This window comes from Miscanthus floridulus, chromosome 6, assembly GCF_019320115.1.
Source record: "Miscanthus floridulus cultivar M001 chromosome 6, ASM1932011v1, whole genome shotgun sequence".
In the NCBI taxonomy this organism is placed as follows: domain Eukaryota; kingdom Viridiplantae; phylum Streptophyta; class Magnoliopsida; order Poales; family Poaceae; genus Miscanthus; species Miscanthus floridulus.
In genome coordinates this window covers 41,066,931-41,090,802 of record NC_089585.1, presented here as the reverse complement: position 1 = coordinate 41,090,802, position 23,872 = coordinate 41,066,931, and the positions used below count along the sequence as shown (strand labels likewise).

Sequence of the window (23,872 nt, the reverse complement as noted above, 5' to 3'; positions counted from 1 at the left end):
AAATCATACATAATTCAGCCAAGCCATCATAGACATACATTCCAGAGCATAAGATAGTGCTTGTAGGTTCAAACATCACATAGTTCTAGGTTCCACCACACAGGTTCAAATGGTTCCACCACATAGGTTCAAATATACAAACATATTGCACATAGGTTCTGACAACATAGTGCACAATGTTACAACAGAGAAAGTTTGGTGTTCTAGCAAGGTAGCAAAAGCTTAGGCAAAGGCATCATCAACAGAAACTGCATTCAGACCTACCTCAATTTTTCTAAAGTTTCAGCATAGCTCGCAGTAGTGCATTAGTCTTTTCAAACTTGGTATGCATCCCCTTCACTTCTTCTTGGGTCTGGCATAGCAAATTTTGGTTTTCTTCAAGTGCTACTTGGTTGGCTTCAAGTGAGGCCTACTGAGCAAGAAGTTGTGCTTCCAACTGTTCCTCCTTCCTAGCAGCTTTCTCTCTTTCTGCTTGGAGTGTTGCCTCAATCTAAGCTTGTAGGTGTGCTTCTACGGCTGTCGATGTAGACCATACAGTCTTCGACACTAGAGCGACGCCAATGTTTGGAAGGAAGGTGGATGAACGGCTGATCTGGCTCAGATTGTCAGCAACAATCTTGGAGGGAGACTTTTGTGCTTCTCCTTCTCCTGGTTCTCTTGCCTTCTCTACAACCATATGTTCCTACATAGAATGAATCCACTTAACAAGGCCATACAATAGTGTTCAACCAGGCATTTACTTGAGTACAATACATGTATCCATTAATTATGTAACTTACATATATCTCATTTGCAAGAGGAGTACGACCATTTTGTAGACTATTCATACATTCCCCAAAGAAATCAATAGGATTTGGATCCATGTTGTTGTACTTAGGCTTCTGCAGCATGCAAAAATTTTGGATTACAATGATATCCGTGAAGGTAAAGAGAGGGCTGGACAAACATGGGATATAAGATTAGCCATAAATTATTTTTACATGTCAACAGCAAGATACCAAAATATGTATGCACTACAGATCATACAAGTATCGGCCTCTAGATTTTCTATGCCAACAACAAATGCAATCACTGGCATAGTCAACTAATTACTACTATGCTTTAACAATCAACATTCACATGTATTTGATTTCTAGTTGGCCATTGACATAAAAAATTATGCATCAATGCAACCTGGACAGGTCAAGAAAAACAATACAGAAACTTGCATCAATGCAACCTAGACAAATTCGATCCAACCAAACATTCAGGCAATCAGGTTTGTCTCCATAACATTTCACATTTCAGTGCAAGAACTAATTAATGGCACATAGTTCCTTATAATAGGAATACACACAAAGCAATAGTATCTGTATCAGGCTGTATCGATGGGAAATATAGGACCTAGATCCAATCCTTTGGTGAAGCTACACTTGGCCTCGGTTTACTTTATTCTTAGCACATTTCTCCTGCACCACAAATGCAATACAGAGGTTTCATTCACATGCACAATTTGCATTGCATATTAACAAAAGCAGATAATGCAGGCATGGACCTGATTCTTTGGGTCACACCAGTACTCAACTAGCTGGATCCATTCCTCTTTCTCCATTTTAGGTGGAGGTTCTTTGGCCAATAGTTGTTCTATTGTCAGTGAGTCATCGAAGTACTTCCTTTTAAGGTGATACCTCTGCTGCCTTACTCCCCTTTTAATGATATTAGTGCATGCAGCTTTGCTTGGTCCCTCATTCCTAACATCCACATCCAACCTTGACTGAATCCACACAAATGAATTATTAGACATAATTTTCACATGGGAGTATTGTAATGCATGAAAATATTTGGAAGAATGAAATAGTTGTCTCAACGCCACTTTCCTAAGCACTTTTGATACTTCTGCCTACCCCTACTCATTATCATAATCTTTCTAATATGTGTAGATAGGCAGGTTGCCTCTAAGAGCAACACCATATTTAGATGCTAGCTTCGTGGCTTGAAGTGGTACATCAGGTCTTTTCTTCCCTTTAGCCACCTCGATAGCTAGCTTCTTTCCTCTATTTATCATCTTCTCTAAGCCATGACCCATGGTTTTCTTGCGGACATTCTTTTGGGGCGCTGAATTAGCAAATAATAATAGAAATGCTTTATTATAGCAGTAGCAATTGTAGATATTGAATGGAGAAACTAATGCTTGGAAACACGTATTATTTACCTGGAACTGAGTCATGGACTAGTTCTCCTTCAGTTGTATGACCCTCTGAATTAGTAGCATCAAATTGCTTAGCCGACTCATTGATGTAGTTGCTTTGCCTAGAGCTTTAGTCCACCTGGCGAGTTGTCCGCAGGAACTGTTTGGTAAACACTGTTTGTGGGAGTGGGTTGCTGAGACAGGTTAGCAGTGGGTCTGGTAGGACTAGGCACTCTATTTACACCAGGATAAAACATGGCTGCACTGCTCCTGGTGAATCTAGGAGGACTAGGCACTGTGTTTGGACTAGGCGAAGACATGGCTACACTGGTCCTGGTGAATCTAGGAGAACTAGGCACTATGTTTATAGTTTATGTGGTTTGGCTGGTGCTTGTAGTGAGATGGCCTTGCAAATGGCTGCTACTAGAAATGGCATTTGTATTAGGGTTGGCTTTCAAATTGTTCCTAGTAGGCAAGTTATGTCTTGGCCTAGGTGGCAGACGACCTCTAGTGGTCCTAGTGTTTGCACCAGGCGAAGACATGGCTGCACTGGCCCTAGTGAATATGGTTGGCATGCGTAGTGGCTGCTGGTTGGTAGCCGCCTTTTGCTTCTTCTATTGAGGGCGAGTTTCGGGAACCATCGATCTTATGTGGCAAGAGAAACATGCATCTTATAAATTAAGAAGACTGGCAATAGATTAAATAACTACAATGAAGTATATGTTTCAAATAGATGGATATGCAAACTTGTAAATTGGCCTAGTAATCCATCTCACCTCAGTATTGACCTTAGTATTGAGATCATCATCATAATCATCATCACTATCAGATTGGTTATCAATGTCAGAGGATGGATCATATTCAATGTCAGATTCTAGGTTTGTCAGACACTAGTCTCTTCCCTTTGCCCTCTTTCCCTTTTGAAATAACATCCCTAATAGTCTATGCTAACACTAGAATACCCAAAGACTTAAAAACATCATGAACCTTCTTAACATTCTCGCCCCTCTCCTGCTTATACTTTGTTTTTGGTATTTCTTCTAATACTTATTATGATGAAACACAAAAAGAGCAGAAACTAGATTTAGTTTCTGTAAAGAAGTTGAAGAAAGAACTAACAGATTAATAGAGAAATTGTAAATGAAATAAAGGAGAAGTCTAATAGTCAGTCAAAAAGCACTTTCAAATGATGAACTTGATAATGCAACTTATTCTACTAAATGCTAGAAGCAAACCAACATGCTAGAGACAAAGCTAACATCAGTACTCTTCTACAACAAGAAGAAGAGGCAATACATAAGTATTATTCACAAAGGCAATATCTGTATACACCACACCTGAAAAGAAAATACTAAACAATATAATATTTATACTCACTACACTCTTGATCAAGAAGTACCAGCTCCTCATAAGTGAGACAACAGAACACTTCAATGCATTCATTTTGTTTCAACAGATTCATATGGAACATACTATTTACAAATTGCTAATTGCCATAGCTACAATGCAAAATCAGAAACTAGAAAGAAAAGAACTATAATCTCAGCAAAATTCATCATGTTCTAATCTATGCATTCAAAGTAATTAACCTAATGTTTAGCCACAAATGAAAATCTCGGCTCACTGTAACAACCAGTCGCCATAGCAAACAAGTGAAGGAAGCAAATCACCTACTACGAGGAGCACACAAAAGTGGCGGCGGCGGCATGATGAGGCCAGGGCTAGGAAGACGATGGCTGGAGGAGGCGGCGGTGCTCTGCGTGGAGCCACAAAGATCAACCAGTGGAGGGAGTCAGGGATGCCGATGGAGGGATGGGCCGCTCTGGCCTCCGACGTTGGTGTGGCGGCGAGATGGGTGGATCCAGGCATCGACATTGGCCTCCGGCGTTGGTGTGGTGGCGGGATGGGTGGCTCCAGGCACCGGCGAAGGTGTGGCAGCAGGATGGGCGGCTCCGGGCACCAATGTTGGTGTGGTGGTAGGATGGGTGACTCTAGGCACCAGCAGAGGTGTGGCAGTGGGATGGGTGGCTTCAGGCACCGGTGGAGGTCTGGCGGTGGGATGGGCTGCTCTAGGCACCGATGTTGGTGTGGCGGCGGGATGGGTGGCTCCGGGGCATCGGCTAAGGTGTGGCAGCAGGATGGGCAGATCTGGGCACCGACGGAGGTGTGGCGGTGTGATAGGTGAGTGTCGGCGCTAGGTTGACGGGAGGGAAGAGGAGGCCAAGGTCTACGGGGAGTGGAGATTTTTCCCCTTTGTCTGACCGGCCAAGAGGATAAGGCACGCTGCGGCCACGAGGGGAATTTTGCCCTTCTTGAGCGGGAGGCATGGTGGGTCCCATGTGCCGATGAGCAAATCAGCGCGAGAGAGATGCGAGGTGTAGCGGACAATTTTTGGTCTGGCGCGGTGGGTCCGCTATGTTAGTGACTGTATTAGTAGTATTAGGAATTCAAATAGATTTTTGGGGTAATAAATGATTTCAAATGGAAAAAATGTTAGAAACAAAGTTCTATAACGCATCAAGATCTACCACTTTGATTTTGGTCATTTTTTCATATGACTTTGTTTTGACAGCTTGAATTTTGAATTTCAAAATATTAGAACTTTGAACAAAATTTTGGGGTACTAAGTAATTTCAAATGAAAAAGTCATGAACATAAAAGTTGCATAACTCATCAATATCTACAACTTTTATTTTGGTCATTTGTTCATTCCGACAAAGTGATAGTAACATAGTTCACAAATTTTACATATCTCATAAACTATAAGAGAGATACATAAAATTTATGAGTAAGGTTACTGTAACTTTGTAGGATGAACAAATGACCAAAATAAAAGTTGTAGATCTTGATGAGTTCGACAACTTTTATTTTCATGACTTTTTTAGCTTAAATCATTTGGAGTTTCAAAATCTAGTTTAAAGTTGTTATTTTTTTTAAATTCAAATTTTGAATTGTTCAAAATTTGTCACATGAAAATATGACCAAAATCAATGCAATAAATTGATAAATTATGATTTTAGAAAAATTTAGGAAAAAACATCACATTTGGAGTTGGTATGTGGGAGAAATACTAGTTACAACTTTTTGCCATAGATTAAAAAGAGAAATGATGTTTGCACAATGAATTCATTACAAGAGAGGCTAATTAGCATGCAGGGCCCACATGTCATTCAAACATTGGACCCACATGGCAGTCAAGGCTAATTAGCATGCAGGGCCCACATGTCATTACCGAGGGGTACTTAGCATGCTGTGGCTAAGAAGCAGAGCTGCATAGGGTAGAGGTCGGCCACGTGAGCTCTGGTCGACCACATCTCAGCCACTCTTATCGCTGTCCACCAACCTACCATCTCGCCGGTGACCCCACCTGCAGCCTTGCTGCCCCCACTACCAACAGCCTCACCGACAAAGCCACCTATAGCCTCATCGTCCACCCCACCTGCTAGCCCATCATTGATGACCCCAGCTGCTACCTCACCGGTGACCCTAGCTGCACCCTCGCCAACAACCCCTACTGTAGCCTCACCGGCCACCCTAGCTGCTGCCTCACCGGCCACCCCACCTACTGTCTCTCCCCCCCCCCCCCACCAGCAGCCTCATCGGCCACCCCAGCTGGCAGTCACTGCCTTGCCAGCCATTATACAAGGTGAGCTGAGTCAACCATAGTTCTTCCCCTTTAGATTTGTTATTGCAGTGCCTTTAGTTGAATTGAAGAATAGAAGCTCGATTTGTAACATTTTGGCACCTAAATTTATCTAGGTCGAGATGGATAGATGCTGGATTTATAACAGTGCACCATTTAGTGATCCCTATATATCTGGTGTTGAACAATTCATGGAACATGTCAGAAGTAGATTTAGTGTAGATGAGGAAATCAAGTGCTCATGCCATCGATGGCAGAACCAAATAGAAAAAAGTCAAGATGAGGTAGAGGAGGATATCCACATCAATGGTATTTCTAGGTGCTATACAAGGTGGATTCACCATGGAGAGGGAGATAATGATGTTGAACAAGATGATGGCACACTCGCTGTTGGTACTGAAGATATATCATGAGATGGAAATGACTAGGCTCCACTTGATGATGAAGGACAAACTGAAGATGTCATAGAAGATAGTGCACGGGGAGTTCAGGGGTTGCTTCAAGATTTGTACACTGCAGCAAGCCATGGCTTCGGTGGTAACTTATATCGAGAAATCATGGAAGAGGCAAAGCGTGAACTTTATCCAGGTTGCACCAAGGAGCCTAGGTTGACTTTCATTATTAAACTACTGCATATAAAAGTGTACAATCGGATGACAAATTCTAGGTTCAATGCATTCCTTGAGTTGCTTTCAACATCGTTGAAGAATGTTCCTAGGCCTCCCTAAGTCCTATAACGAAACTAAAGCTCTACTTTGGAAAGTTGGTTTTGGTTATGTTGTTATTCATGTGTGCAAATATGATTGTGCCTTATTCTAGAAGGACCATGAAAATGATGATCATTGCCTAGTTTGTGGTGAATCAAGATGGAAAGTGAATGAGGGTAGAAAGAAAGTTCCTCACAATGTCCTTGCGTTACTTTCCAATAATTCCACGCCTTCAAAGGCTTTTTATCTCAAAGTAGTGGGCATAGTGTGCAAGATAGCACAAGGATAAGAGGGTACTAGTTGAAAATGAAATGAGACATCCTGCTGATGGAGAAGCTTAGAAAGAATTTGATGATACTTTCAAGTCTTTTGCAGATGAACCCTGCAGTTTGAGGTTAGCCATTACTACTGATGGATTTAACCCATTTGGTCAGATGACCAATTTATGTAGCATCTGGCTAGTGATAGTGGTTCCATATAATTTTACACCATGGACATGTATGGACCAATCCAATTATATGCTTGCGTTAATTATTCCAGGCAAAAAATCATTAGGCAAAGATTTCCATGTGTTCATGTAGCCTTTGATAGCAGACATGCTTACCCTTTGAGAGGGTGTCTCTACTTATGATGCATATGAAGGCAAAGATTTTAGTCTACGTGCAACGATTCTATGGGGAATCAATGACTACCCTGCATTAGGCGCCATATTAGGCAGAACAACTAGGGGTTACTTCGCATGTGTGCACTGTGATGAGAATCCATGCTCCGAATGTCTAAGAAACAAAATTGGGTTCATAGGCCATAGATGTTTCCTCCCAAACGACCATCCTTAGAGGAAAAATAGATCTTTCAATGGCCACCATGAAAATAGAGAGTAGCCAAGGAAATTTAGTGCAGGTGAGGTTATGACAAGGTTGGATGAAGTTTCCTATGTTCTAGGCAAGAATCCTGATAAGCATAAAACAAGAAAACGAAGCTGTAATGGAGAACCAGTATGGCATCTCAAGGTTAGCTTGTATGATTTGCCATACTGGACAAAATTGAAGCTACAGTACAACCTAGATGTTATGCACATAGAGAAAAACATATGTGAAAATATTTTGTCAACTCTACTTAATACTCCGAAGAAGACAAAGGACATAGTCGCTGCTAGACTAGATTTGGAAGCAGAGGTATAAGAAAAGAGCTTCATTTGTTGGAAGAAGCTGGTAATTCATCCACAAAGCCCAAAGCTTGTTATGTTCTAACGCTAGAAGCAAAGAAGAAGTTCTTGCAGATTGTTAGCAATGTTAAATTTCTAGATGGCTATGCCTCTAATATATCAAGATGTGTCAATATGGAGAGAGGATAATGCATGGGCTGAAAACACATGATTGTCATATACTGCTGCAGCATATTTTACCAGCTGGCCTTCGTGGTTTGGTGCGCAAAGATGTATATGAAGTAATTGCTGAATTGGGTAGGTTTTTTAGACAACTTTGCTTGAAAACTCTATAGGTTGACGCACTACACCAGATGAAGAAAGATATTGTAATTATCCTTTGCAAACTAGAGAAAATTTATCCCCCTGTATTCTTTGATGTTATAGTTCACCTAGTAGTACACTTACCTGATGAGGCATTCCTTAGGGGATATGTTCAGTATGGATGGATGTATCCCATTGAGAGAAGATTGGGCACCTTTAAGTGTTTCATCCACACTAAAGCAAGACCTAAAGGATCTGTTGTAGAGGCATACATTGCCTATGAGTGTATGACCCAATGCTCAACATATTTCAGTGAAATTATTACTAAGTTCACTAGGCCTAAAAAACTTAGATGGAGCACAGAACATCTCACCCAATGATTTCTCTATTTTTGGTCATGGTATTAACCTGTTGGGTGCTTCAAAACTTCATTACCAAGATAATGACTATGACTCCATGGGTTGGTTTGTTCTAAATAATTGCGAAGAGATTGATGAATACAAAGAGTGAGTAATTGCTGTCATTTCATTTCTGCCACCTTTATTCAATATTAGTGTCACAATAAACTATTTAACTTCTTCCTTTGCAGCATGTATAGGGTAGAATTGGAACAACAATATGTCAACAATATTGAAAAAATGATGTCAACACAATTCACTGCATGGTTCGAGAAACATGTGCGTGCAACTTTTACATCCTGGCTGAATCATTTATGATACAATAAATTTTCAAACTCACCAATTCTCTATGTTTTCCTACAGATTACTAGATTGAAATACAAAGGCACAACAAATGTTGATGAAGACCTGTACTCACTCACATATCGACCGAATAGGCATGTGCGATCATACACAGCCTGTATAATCAATGGGGTATGGTACCACACTATGGCTCATGAGGCACACAGGAAAACACAAAACTCCACAATCAAGACTACGGGTACTCACAATGATGATTCTATTGACTTTTATAGGACAATCATAGACATTATTGAGTTGAATTACACTAAAAATAGCAAAGAAGATAGATCTGTTATCTTATTACGATGTCAATGGTACAATCTTGAGGGAAGGACATACCAGATGAAAGATGATGGTTACTTCAAGAGCATTAACATCGAAGGCCGATGGTATAAGAATGATCCTTTCATTCTAGCCACAGAAGCTTCACAAGTATTTTTCTTAGAAGATACAAAGTTAGGTCCATGTTGGCGAGTGGTACAAGAATTTAACCACCGACATATTTGATGTTGAAGAGTCCGATGGAAAACAACCAATCCATGAACAAGTACAGATGAGATGTTAGGAGGCATACCAAGAGGACAATACTTTGTCGGGAGATTGTATAGTGGGAGACATTTATCCTGATATGGATTTGTTGCATATGGATAATCAACCAGGCAGCCCTATTAGTGCAGACCTTGTCGAGAGCATCCGTTGACATCAACAAACACCTCAAGGTGATGAAACAGACGGCGAAGATGAAGATGAAACATTCCTTGAGTACCATAGTCAAGACGAAGTGAGTATATCAGAAGAAGACAGTGATGATGACTAATCTTTGCATTTCTAGAGCTATTTGTGAACCATGAACTTCTATTAGTGATTCTGTTGTATCTAAATTATGAAATTGTAAGACCTTGTATGCAATGATTCTGTTTCAATGTTAAACTTGATTTATGAATTATATTATATGCACATGTAACCTATTGGAAGTTACATATGGGCTATATGCTGCCAAAATATCATGGATATGTTATATGCTGCCGCGCCGTTAGTTGGGGAGATGGGGAGCTGGCTCCGCCCTAGACGCCGCCCTGCCGCTCGCCGCGCTCCGCCCAGAGGCCGCCGCGCCGTCAGTTGGGGAGATGGGGAGCTAGCTCCGCCCAGAGGCCGCCCGCCGCCGTCTTCAGTTGGGGAAATGGGAATGAAACTGGTCAACAGAGATGGGTCAAGGGTCCACCTTCTATTTGAAATAACAAACAGTGACGCTCCAGAGCCGTCACATAAAAACAACACGTATCGTCATAAAAACGTCACTATCAACTGGCTCCTGGCGACTTACATTTTGTGACGACACTTGGTACCATTATGTGACAAAAAAACAGTGTCGTCATAAATAGTTCTGGCTGTCCAGATTTTATGACGCTACAATCTTTTGCGTCATATTATGATATATTATATGATAAAAATTTGTCCAGTCACTGAGGATTTTTGTCATAGAAAGAAGGATTTCTTGTAGTGTGTGGTGCTACAATAAACATGTGCTAATGATAGATTAAATAGGTTAATAGATTCGTCTCGCAAATTAGTCTCCATTTATACAATTAGTTTTATAATTAATTTATGTTTAGTCCTAACTAACATTTGAACGTCCGATGTGACCGGGACACTTTAGTCACCGGATCCGACCACCCCTTTAGCCTGGGCTAGAGACCTGGCATGGCTTGATACATGCGTTTACAGCACCGAACACCTTGTAAGTCTAGCACATTCAGGTCCACACTCCCGCAAGGACGGCTTGATACATGCGGGAAACGAAGAAAAGCGAGTCCGAGACGACAAACTAATCCATGCACGAAAATGACACGCACGACGCTCACGCGAACTAGTCTGCACACACCACTTTGATTGTTTTGCTTTCTGAAACTTGGCTGAAACTGGCTGAAAAACACTGTTCCGACTGAATTGTTGTGAGAGAAAAACACTGTTCCGGCTGAAAAAAAAAAGCCGAACAAGCCATGTATGTGTGAGAGACCAACGACAGATGATGAGAACTCTGACCAAAGTGGGGGTTTTGAGTTACCCTGAATTGAAGCAACGCAAGTACGTGAGCCGGCTGTCTTCTATTTTCACTAGCTAATAAGGGAGTACGTTGTTTGAGACAACTATTTGTCAGGTGCCATCTGTAGCTGCATGTCATCAGAGAGGTACAGTAGGATGTGATCACACATGCTTGCAATAATGATGATTCAATCGATGCAGGGCAGCAGGGGAAATTCTGGTACTTGGTAAGTAGCCGTCATGTTGTTGTTAGTCCCACTACAGCAGTATGTATGCATGTTCAAAGGAGGACATGCATGCAGAGCTTTACTGCTTTATTAGTCAGGTTATTAGGAACACATCCATTCCGTCCAGCAGGGAAGTAGATTCAGCAGTGAATGGGACGCGTACAGTGCTGCCATGTGCCAACCACCAACAGTCTGATCGGATGTGCATGCATGCATGCATGAATGAAAACGCTACTAATGTGCATGCATGGTTGGTGAGCAATTTTAAACTCAAAGACTCGCCAGAATTCTGAAGACCACACAACCATACCAAAATAGTGGTGTCAAGCCCAAGTTTAAGACTTTGCTGTGGAAAAACGTAACACTACTGCAGAACACCAGATCCCTATCGACCCATCAGCAGTTCAGTACCTGATGTGCGAGAGCCAAGTGGATTGACTACTCCTGAGTCCTCCTCGGAGAAACTTTTCATAATTTTGATGCACAGTCTCTCGTCTATTTGCCCTTCAGACTTGGTAGTTCCACGTATAGACATGAAGTGGCTAAGCTTTGAGGATGAGGGGCGAAGCGAGGAAGGGATATTGGATTTTCAAGCCCTTGGCCCCGACGTAAGGTAGCCTATAAAAATCAAGATTATAGGGACTTACACTGATCGATCCTCTTTGAAAGGAACATGTCTCCAACGGTGATTTGGCTTCATTACCGAGTAACTTTGTGTACATATGCTTTAGGTGTTCCTTGACAAGTTTTCTTACACGAACAACCAAGTAGACACCAGTGACAGCACAAATATATGGTATAAATGGAAATGTGAGAAATGAAAGAGAGGTATAGAGATTTGTTTCCTAAAGTTTACGTCCCCACTTGGACCATACATCTCCGTTAAGAAAGCTGAGTGACCAACTGCGGTCAAGCTCCATCCAGGTTGCTCTCAACCACTCGACCACTAGATGATTTTTTCCTTCTCGGGGGCAGGATCGCAGCACACACAAATATCATGTGGCACTTCACATGTTGGGTGCTCACCAGCGATGCTTAGCCATCTATGGGCAAAGCTCCAAGAGTAACAAATGTTGTAATGATACAAAGTGATCAAGGCTTAGGGTCAGCCTAGAAGTGCCCACACAAGCTCACACAATTAAATCTCACTCTCCAATCCCAAGGATATCTCCCTTTTCACTAAAATCTCACAAAGGGAGGATTAGGGGATCTCTCAAGGCTATTCTAAAGTTTTGAAGCATAGAAGGGGTATAAGTAGCTCTCATACAAAAACTAGTTGTTGGGCTACTGTTAGTGAAAATTGGCCTAGATGATTTTCACGTTTTAGCTGTTACTATTTTGAAACCCCTAGGAAATTAGCCTTTCTTTACCAGCCTTTGCCCACTCTTTTCTAAAAGTAGAGTCAAACATTCAAGTTTCTCACTAGGGTTGAATTGAGCACATTTAGACCTTCTATAGTAACCAGTGTTGCATCTGTCTACCTATACTCGAGATCAGATATATACAATTAAATCACATTTGAACCTCTGTTTCTTGAAATTGTGCTGTCAATTAATCTTCAATATTGAGAACCCTCAACACTATCATTGTTGTGAGAATTCTTAAGCTAATGACTTAGGATATTTCAAACATATGATCAAGACTACATTTTTCATCCAAAAGTCACTTCTTCATATGATTCAACAACGATTTGATTCTCCACATAGCATGGCCGATCATAGCTCAATTAGTTCATCGACTAAATGCAAGTACTCTCTTCTTCACCATAGCCATGGTGCCACCAAGCCATTGCCCCTTTGTTTTTGTTTAGTACCTCAAGGCTCTCTCCTTGCTACCTTCACCCTGTTGAGCCATCCTCAAGTGACACCTTGTCTTGAGTCAACATTAAGCAATCAATTGAAAAATATTTCTTCAATATCATGACTTTTGTTTGAATATCTTCATGTTTATCAACCTTAAGATAAATTGATGTTCCCTTTGATTCGCCATTACTTTTGATCAACGTGAAAATCTCATTTGAAATTCTTGAATTGACCTTGCAAGCCCTCAATTTGAACCAACCCATATAGAATCACTCAAGTCTCATTTTACCTTTATCAATTATGGTTGCTTCTAGGTCAATAATGAAAACCCAATTTGAATGTCATCAGTAATATAAACAAGCTTCATATGTGAGACCAATTGATATTCATCAAGCCATGCCTCTTTTATCATTTTCATAATATGCATGCCAACACAATAAACAACCTAAGACTAAATGCATCACATGATCTCATCAATTTTGTTAGTCCATAATTGTGTTGTTATTCAATCCACCAAAACCCACTTAGGGCCTATGTGCACTTTCATACATTTTGACACAATTATAAAACTACTAGAAAAATTAATTCTTCGTTGAAGAAAAATCATTAGTTCGTCCAATGGAGTTTTTTTTTAATATATATATTTGAAGTAAACAATGATTGTTAGGGTTAGATATTAATATTCTCTTGAGGTTAGCATCATTGACCCCCTCTTACTTCTCACTTTAAGTTACATCTCCGACCTTGAGTGACATGGTGCATGCTTAAATGAATGTTTATGACATCATAGCAATACAGAATGAGGGTTTAAAACAAAAACTATAACAAGAACAAGAATTTCAACTTAACATTCTTATAAAATAAATTGTTATAATGTAACACCCTAGGTGTTAATCTTGGATTAGCACCTGCATTCCATAAGCATAAGCATCATTTATTCATTCATGATCATAAGCATATGATAATGCTTTTGATTTAGTCTACAATGGTTCTATGTGATGCTTTGCTTTTAATGAGTGATTTTATTTGTTCATGTTCATAACTCAAGTACTTGATGTTTGATCACCTAAGTAACTTAGATCAACATAGGATCACAAATGAGTTAGGGTTTGTGTTTATCATTTAGTCAAAATATGCTTCTAAGTGTTAAATCGTGTTTAAAACCTTTTTCATGATGCTGTTTTGACTAAAATAAAATTTTAAGTTTGGAGCATGTTCTGAGGCTTGACCTTAAATAAAAATGGCAATATGGATTGTGATCTACAAACTTTGTTTAAGAATCCAGAACTAATTCAACTTCCAACATGTCCTAACAGTGGCCCTAAGTTTGAATCTAGTGCTGTTTTAGGTTTCAGAAATTTTTCTAAGTCTAGAAATAACAGTTAGCAAGTTCAATGTTTGAGAATATATTTAATCAAATTTCATAAATAAAACTTGTACAACAATAATACCATTTTATAGTATAAAGTTTGAACTTTAAAAATGTGCCTTCGATTATGCTAGTGGAATATTAATTGATCCCCAATTAATTGCTCAAAGTATCAAACTAACTCTGTTTGTAACACTGAGAATGGATTCAGTTTTTCAGTTCTCAAGTATAGTTTTTCAAAATTCTGAATTTCACTAACCATTTAGTTTTAGCCTTTGACCCTTAAAGCAATGTTGGAGATATCGCTTAGCTCTACAACGTTTGCTAATGAACTTTTAGCTATGGATAAATGGATCAATAGAAGGGGAAAGAGGAAGAAGTGCCGTCAGTCGGTGAACAGTAGAGCACCGGCAGCAGCCTGCTCTGCTGCTACACCGCCGTCGGCGGCATCCTTCTCGGCGCTTCGCCGCTGGGACACGCAGCCACCGTGAACAGTGCCGAGCTGCGCTGGCGAGCCTGGAGAAACGTCGCCCGCGCCCATTCAATGCCCAGCGCCGGCCAACTCCTTCTTTTCCTCCACTTGCTGTGCCGCCCGCCGTCTCTGCACGCCGATCATTTTCACAGCCACCACTCGTTCTCCATTCGATTCCTTGCGCCCATAGCTCCACCATGATCTGCAATTCCATTCCCACCTATCTGCGCAGTGCTTCGTTTTTAGGTGAGGGCCCTTGGGCGGTTGGGCCAAGCCACCGCCATGGGCGCCATGGCCGCCGAGCTCGCGCTCGCCATGGCCAGCGCTCTCCCGTCTCCCTCTTCTGCCTTTCCTTTTTGTTTTAGCTTTTCCTTAGGTCGTAATAGCTTGCACCGCAAACCGTTGGTCGATGCGGGCCTCGCCTTTGCCGGAACGGCAAGCGCCGTCGCCGTGCTCTGGCCACCGGCCGCCATGCACGCAGGCACGCGCCTTGCCGCAGTGCCACCGGCCTTAGGCCAAACCCTATCCCTCCGTACCGAGCCCCTAAAGCCACCCCTGTGCCGCACCGGCAGCATCCTTCGCCGGAGTCGGCGAATCCGACGCCGCCGCCTGAGCCCGTCGCTGCAGCCTACGTACAGCGCCGCCGTTGCCGCTCTTTCTGCCACCGCGTGCGTGGAAGTTAAAAATTCGTTCGCTAACCTATCCTGATAGATGCGTCTCGGCGAGAGGAGTCCGTTCGTGGTGGTCTCGTCGCCGGAAAGTTCGCCGCCGGCGAGCTCCGGCCGGTCAAAGCCGATCCCCTGCTTCTCACTCTCTGACCAGTGGGACCGGTTGACCCTGGGCCCCTGCGGTCAGCGCCTCTGGGTGCATGGACCGCGTGTACTTAGCTGTGGTTAGGGTGTATTTTGTTTGTTTTCTGTTTTTCTTTTTTAGATTTTGAATCAAACTTTGAAAATTCATAACTTGAGCTAGGAAATTCCAAAAATAGTGAACCAAATTTTGTTAGCTTTTTCTTGCTGTGCTCTACATGTTAAAGTCATAAGATTTGTTGTTTTACAACTTTTTATATACTGTTTTTATTTACCTAAGTTAATACATATTTAGCTTCTATAAATGATATCTAGAGCTATATCTATCCAAAAATTATGAACCCAAGTTTGATGACTTTGTTTTGCTATGCTCCAGCTAAGAAAAATATAAAACCTACTGTTTGGCCAACTTCCATGTGCAGTATTGTTTTTCATAGGAAATTGCAAGTTTAACTTGTATTCTTTGTATCCTAAAATATACATATCCAAATGTGATGAAATTTATGTAGTATACTAATTACAACTTGTATGTGCTACTGTATTTCTTGGAGTATCAGATTTGTACAGCAGCTGGTCTTTTTCATTTTTGTACATCGTATATTATATATATATATATATATATATATATATATATATATATATATATACACACACACACACACACACACATACAATGATGAGCATGCTAATAATAAAAATAGAATGCAATAACAACTTGTATATGCATACTATGTGTTGTTTGCCTAGATTCTAAATTTTTCGGTGGAAAATTGTTTGATCATGCCAGGTTGCTTTAGGAACTTTTGTTGATTTTGCAAACATATCCAACATTAGTAAGCTTTAGATGAATTAAAATCTTGTCTTGAGAGGAGATATGCACCTACTTAGTAAAAAGATTTAAATTGAGCAACACCTTGTTATCTTAGGTTGTTTACGTTACATTAGCATTCATGCGTTACTAAGGCTGCATAAATGCATCTTTGTTTCCATATCATGACATCATATCTTGCATTCTTTTATGCATTCGCTTTATTTATGCACCACCTACATACATATAGATCGGAGGAGGAAGTTCCAGTAGAGTACGTGATCATCGAGGAGGAGAACCCTCAGGAGTTGCCGCCCGAAGGCGAAGGATAAGTCTCTGAACCACTTTTCGCCGAGGCAAGCCCCGGACATTTCACTTTCCTGTCTATCTCTGTTTTAAATTACACTTGAGTAATGTTAAATTTTAGCTATGCATTAAGTTGCTAGGTGTTGATTTGAAACTGTTGATGCATCTCATACCTTGTCCAGAAAAATCTATCACCCTTTTTAACTAGATATCGACCACACTATGCTTAGTTATGCTTAGAACGGTATAAGTCAGGTGATTTCCTGTCACCTGCGAGATATAGGTGGATACCTGTCTATGGAGAACCTATGAATCATGTGATTAATAAATGGAGACCGGGCGGGATCTCTAGTTGTTGTTGTTATTGATTCAGGCATGGCCTGTGTTTTGACCCCGTCTGTGTCATTTAAGGACCGCTTCGCTGTTGAACCTTGGTTGAGATTGAATGTACCTTCACATAACGGCCGGATAACTCGTTCCGACTGTGAAACCGAATAGCTCGGTTGAAGTGAGTTATTGGACCGCTAGCATTGCTAGGAGGAGAGTATTGAAGGAAGGGGACTGGTCCAAGACCATGTTTACTACGGGCTACGGGTTTTGGGCAATTCATGTGAGGATGCAGGATCATGAGTTTTGCAAAATGGTCCAAACTCACCACCAAATGGAGTGAACGATGACTCACGCGAGTGTTGCTAGCTCGTGGGGGTGTGTGATACAGGCTTTACCCAGCTGGTGTAATCGATTCGAATCGCCGTCCCTCCCGGTTAGTGAGAAACTTGGTCACTGTCCGGCAGTCGTAGTAAATATTTGGCATACGATGTTGACAATTAAATTATGATTGGTTACTATTCTCTATAAATGGGCACTATTCTTATAATTGGTTATTATTCTCTTTAATTCAATTATATGGTGTAAGATAGTGCTAATGTAGTCCTAAATAGCTCAAAAACTAAATCTTGCAGCTAAAATTGAAAGTAAGAATTACACCACCAAATATAGCTTACATATTCTTGGAGTCTTTATTTTGTTCTCTATCGGGTAAGTCTTGCTGAATACAATTGAGTACTTAGGGTTTTATTCCCTCTATTGCAGATGACACTTTGTATGAACGTTATTGTATCACTTGCTTTAGTCCCGCGATGGACACCGATGGATAAAGGCCAACGGGCATGGCCGTATTCTATACTACTTTACTTTGCTTTTGTTGGAGGTGTTTGATAAACTGGCAATGTATTTAGACTTATGACAATAATATAGTTTCAAAACTATGTTGCTTTCTTGTATCATATTTGAACTCGGTATTGTAATAAGTATTGTGAACTCAGTTTGTATCTTAAACTTCCGCTGTGAACTTTATGTATTATGATGCATGTTGTTTCCCTTAATCATGTACGATCTTGGTTGTGAAGTTGATTTATTGAGGCCCTTCGTGGTACTCAATGGACTACCGGGTTTATATAAAGTGATGGTATGCCCGTGTCAACGTGTTTAACGAGGACAATCATACTTAATCTTGTATAAATTGAGCGATTCTGTCACATATAACTAATAAGATCAAAATTTTAAAGTCAAAATATAGATTCATGATGTCATGATATATGGGCTGCAATAAGAGTCACGAGAACCTAAGCTTGGGTTTCAACTAAATGTATATACCTAAGCTTGGGTTTCAACTAAATGTATATCGAAGAAAAGCGAAGACATAAGTAACTTTGATTAGTTGTGTTTCTAGTAACCACATGTTGATGGACTAGTTAGTGGATAATTTAGATGGGCGGTTACTATGGACTATATATTCTAATGGCAAAGATGGGTAATTTATATGGTTTTCTTACCGTATTTTATTTTGTATATTGGCAGAGGCGATTTTGTGAAAAACTATAGTATTTTTTATGTCATTAGAATTAATATAGATGATTTATATAAAAAAGTTTATATAGTCAATACTAATACTAGTAAGATTTATAGCTTTGACGAGAGAGGGTGCACCCATCGTAGCACGGTCAAGAAATGTAACGAGTATCGATACATAAATTATGACTTGATTTGTTGTTTTGAGCGTGTTTGGTTGCTACTTGCTAGCCTCGGTTTGCCACCATTTGGCACTGGCACTCATAAAATTAGGCAAGTGTTACTAATTTTGAGTGTGGCAAGATTTTCTTCCATTAAATCAAACCCAACACAACAATGACAAAAGAATGTAGCAAGAGTGATAATATTCTCTTAGGTTGGCTGAGGTGTGACCATTTTTTAAGTAACCTTAAGTAGGTGTGGTATATTTTTAATGGTATATGATGATAATTTGTGGCTGATAACCAAATGTAGCATTTATATATTATTGTGGTAAAGAGTAAAGACTGCTGGTTAAAGAAACATACCCTCTCTATATTAAATTATAAAAAAATTAGATTTTCTATATACATAGTTTTAATATATATATATATATATATATATATATAGGGAGATGCTATTTAGTAGCCGGCTACAAAATAAGTTATTCTGTAGCCACCTCCATTTACTATAATTTTATATACTAATTTACCATAATGTCAATACATATTTACGATAGTTGGGTTACTATAACACATGGGGATATTTACCATAACGTTATATTAAACCACTTAGTAAGGAGTTACTATAATCTCGTAAATTAACATAGTAATTATCATAACTCAAAGTGGCTACAGAATAAGTTATTCTGTAGCCAGCTACAGGATAGTAGCTCTATATATATATATATATATATATATATATATATATATATATATATATATATATATATAAACATAATGTATATCTAAGTATATAGCAAAAGCTATATAACTCAGAACGTCAGTACTACTTCTTTACTAAGTGCCTACGTGCAGTGGTGCTGGGACGCACGCAATTTACCGTCCTTGGACGTACATGTTTGTGTTCTCCTGACTGTTGAAGGTGCTAACGAGAAGGAACCCCTCGCAATATATCTCGCAATCTAGCCGCCGCGCGACGCCATCCATGGCGTTGGCACCGTGTGGTGTGTGGACACGGCGCCAAGATTTTCCATGAGCCACTGAGCCGGCGCCGCTCATGGCACCAACCAAATGCAAGATGGAGTAGTTGCTGTGTCAAGCTCCATCTATATATCCACTGATGACTCGCTCTCAGGCGATCGATCGAGCATCAGTGGACGAGCAGTAGCCATATCCAAGTCGAAGCTGATCACTTCCCCGGATTACTCGATAGCTACTGATTTGACACCGTTTCTTCATCTTCATTGGGAGCAGAGGAGAACTGCAGCACGCTGTACGCACGGAGTTTTGTTAGAGATGTTGTCTTCTCTTCGACCGGTGACTAGGGATGAAAACGGTACGGAAAATATTCCGAATCGACCGCTTTCGTTTTCTATATTATGATATCGTTTTCTGAATTTTGCCAAATATAAAAATTTGTCATTTTCAATTGGTTTCGCAACCATTTTTTGTACTCTTTAATTACTAAAATATAGAAATATCCTAAACCGAACCGCTTTCGTTTTTTATATTGTAATACCGTTTGCGACCGTTCTCGACAGTTTTCATCTCGACACATCAATAATGGAGGGACCGGGGCGCGGGGCATCTGAAAATACGGCTAGCGCCGTCACGTCACGCAATAAGGTCTGACACTGTCTGAGGAGTATAGAGATGACCCGTGACACTGCAAAATGGTGGGGGTCGATTGAGGGGAGACCGGGAATAACACGCAATATAAACGCTGATGATGCGTAGTTTCATCAGAGTAGCGTTTTTTTTTTTTTTTGACAACATCATCAGAGTAGCGTTGGAGTTGGGCATTCATGTTGCCAGTATGTATGCTCCGGCCCCTAACTCCTTTTTGACAAGCAGGACGACGACACAGATCGCGACTCGATCCAGCCCAAAAAGAGGAGACCCAAATAAAAGGTGCTCGTCGACTGGACGACTGCCAACCACCCCACGCGGGCCACGGCTACGCCGTATCAACTCCACGGCTGGCACTGGCAGCGCAACGGTGCGCTCCAAACGCCCATGTCCAGTCGCCGTCTCCATGGGTCCATGCAAACGAGCTCAGCAGGTCAACAACAATAGGGAGCCCCGGATTCTCTCGTCTCCCCATATCCCATTCCCATCAGATGACAATGGACACGGACGTTCATCAGGACGAGTACTACTAATCGAACAGGCTTCGTACGAGAATAGTTAATTCCAGTTGACTCGGCGAAGCCGGGTGGTACTGAACTGTAGTACTGATACTTGTTCAGTACAGCGTGTGACGTGCAACGACGATTGGCCCCGTCCATCAGCCCGTTCGCTCGTTGGAGAAATCAACCAGCGAGCAGGCCGCATACGGGTTAAGGCTGTGTTCGTTTCGCTTATAATCCATATTTTTTAGCTTGATTTTTTAATCGAAATAGTGTTTTTCTCTCGCAACAAATTAATTGAAACAGTGTTTCAATTTATTTTTTCAGCGAAATGAACGAGGCCTAATTACTGCTAATCGTCCTGCTTCTTGTCGCTTGCCAGCGTCACGGATAACGGATTATTGGATCAGATCAGGTGAACGAGACAGCCAGAGATATTATAAACTGTACATAGGCTATTAGGCTGTGTCATGGAGTGGCTAACGACGACGTCTGTGAATCATATACGACCAATCCATATATCTCTTCTTCCCACAGAAAAGATAGATTCACATTACTTACGGTAGAAAAGCAACAGTAGAAAAGCATGCTGAGCGTCGGCTCTCATCATGACAAACTAATTGCGCGTTCGGCTGGCTGGAATGCTGGGCTGGGGCTGGGGCACACACTCACACGGGCATGGTTCCGCTGAACAGTGTTTTCAGACACCACAGTATTTTTCTTTCACGACAATTAGTCGGAACAGTATTTTAGCTTATTTTTCAGTCCTGCTGAACAGAGCGTAAATGGAGGACTACATGCGGTTGAAATCAATCGGCCTCTTCGCTGGTTGGTTTGTAGACTGATAAGTCCGGCTGGTATTGGTTTATTGTAAGAGAAAAACATTATTGGCTGACTGATAAACTCTGGCTAAAACCAACCAGGCTGAATAGCTTGCCAAGCCTCCAACTCCGCCATCAATTTTTCATTCCATTCCATCACCCAGCCGTGGACGTACTGCTTACAAGCGAAAGGTTGGAGCGCTGTATTTCAGGAGCGGCACGGAGACGCACAATATACAATTGAGAGTAGGACGGATTCGTCTTGATGGGCAGGAGGAGAAGCAAAAAAAAAATATACAAAGAACAAAGCTCAGAGTTGCTATCTCCAGACACGCACACGCCAAAGCAGCAGCTTTATTCATCATTCCGAGGGCAAGAATAATCATTAGTGGTAGCGTAATGATCATACATACAGCAGCAGCAATAACAATAATCTACGCAAATTGATAAACTGATTGGCATGGCTTTCCATGATTCCACTTTCAGGCCAGCACTCACTCTACTTGCCCACGATGATTTCACTACTCTTCAGATACAAACCAAAGACATCTGTTCTAGATGTCAGCATTTCATCGGTTCCAAAACTCATGCCGCTGGTCTAGTGGCTCAAAGAAAGTAAGAAACTACTGCCGTCCGTCTATGGTCGACTAATCTTCACATACAGTACAGTCCAAACACATGCGACTAAGGTGCATGCCAGTAGGCATCACATTGCAAATAGTAGAAACCTAAACAAAAATAGACAAAGTACCCACGCTACGCCCCAAACGGACTGCTATCATTAGTCCTCCTCCCACACGATGCGAGAGAGATAAGAGGGATAAGCAGATGCAGATGCAGGGATGGGAAAGCTACTGCATTCGCCCTGTTCGCTTGGCTTATATAAGCCGTACTTTTTTCAGTCAACGAATAGTATTTTTCTCTCACAACAAATCAATCAGCAATACTTTTAAGGGAAAATTGGTTCTGTAGCACCGAAAGAACCCCGCTTCCGTAAAATACCATCGAAAGATACCCATCACTTAAAATACCATTGAAAGGATATCCCGTTAACTAGATCTAGCATTCCGTCACATTTGGAGATCACACCGTGATTGCTTGCTCCGTCCTCCTTTCATCCCATACTGAGCTCAGGACGACGCCGACGAGGCCACGACGCTGGAGCTCGCCTCGGGCTTCCTCCCACCCTCCTCCCCGTCCCACGCCACGCTGGGCTCCTGCAGGTCCTTGCACACGACCACGCCTGACGGCGCGTGCGCCGCATCCACGGCCACGATGTTGTAGCACAGCCCGGGGTTGTCCCACGACGCGAACCGCCGGCCCATCCGCTGGTAGAACCCGGCCGAGAACTGCAGCGCCCCCGTCAGGTTGTTGCCGTTGAGGTACAGCGCGCCGATGCTGGGCAGCTGGGCGAGCTGGGGCGGCACGGCGCCCGTCAGGCGGTTGTGGTCCAGCGCCAGGAACCGGAGCCCCGTCAGCGCCGCCATGGACGCCGGTATGGCTCCCACGAGGCCGGCGTTGGACAGGTCCAGAGTGGCCAGGTTCGCCGCCAGCGTCTCCCACCCGGACTGCGGCAGCGCGCCGCCCAGCTGCGGGTTGTTCGACAGCAGCAGGTCTTGCAGCGATGCCATGCCCTGCACGAACTGGGGCAGCCCGCCGGTCAGGCTGTTGTTCCGGAGGTCCGGCAGTGTGAGTCTCTTCTGCCCCGCGAGCTCCGGCGGGATGCTGCCCTGCAACAGGTTGTTGCTCAGGTCCATCTTCAGGAGCCCCGTGAGACCACCTAGCGACGAAGGCAGAGAGCCAGTTAGAGAGTTCCTGCTCAGGTCCACGATCAACAGCTCGTCGTTATTACCGAGTATCGCCGGTTAGCGCGGGACGGGGAGGAGGGCGGGAGGAAGCCCGAGGCGAGCTCCAGCGTCGTGGCCTCGCTTTATATAACAATCACTGTGATCCAAATGTACTTGCCAAGTACGGAACATTTGGCGAATCGAATTTCAGGCTTGTGTACTTTTAACCATGACTTATCAGCCAAACGAACATGGCGATCGACTCTCACGGCTGGAGCTGTGCTGTGCAGCAGGCAGCAGCAGCAACTTGCATAGGGCTGGCCATCCTTTTCTCCTCCACCTAACACCCACATTGGTTTGGAGACACATGCGTCGTCGTCGGAGTTGGAGAGATATGATCATCAGCACAGAAACCAGAAAGGTTGCGGGCAGCTAACTGCAAAACTAACTATTTGAAGGAGAAAACTATTAGGAAAATGATACCCCCAAAAAGTTTAGGTGGCGCTGCCACTTTGGAGGCTATTTAGGAACTGGTTAACAGGGTATGTAGCTCCCACTTGGT

General features: G+C 42.1%; 1 protein-coding gene and 1 long non-coding RNA gene across 2 annotated transcripts in view; one reads left to right on the top strand and one right to left on the bottom strand.

The window, feature by feature from the left end:
• The window catches only part of LOC136460522 (piriformospora indica-insensitive protein 2-like), an 82,572-nt gene extending 59,292 nt beyond the window's left edge, over positions 1–23,280 (bottom strand). Inside the window, exon 1 of the mRNA XM_066460182.1 lies at positions 22,910–23,280. Within this exon, the coding sequence (XP_066316279.1) occupies positions 22,910–23,280 (371 nt within the window). The remainder of the gene's footprint in view (positions 1–22,909) is intronic.
• LOC136458132 (uncharacterized) lies at positions 14,737–17,912 on the top strand. Its single transcript, XR_010759909.1, has 3 exons — positions 14,737–14,884; positions 16,506–16,611; positions 17,654–17,912. It is a non-coding gene; the product is annotated as an uncharacterized lncRNA (long non-coding RNA).
• Positions 23,281–23,872: the final 592 nt, after the last annotated feature.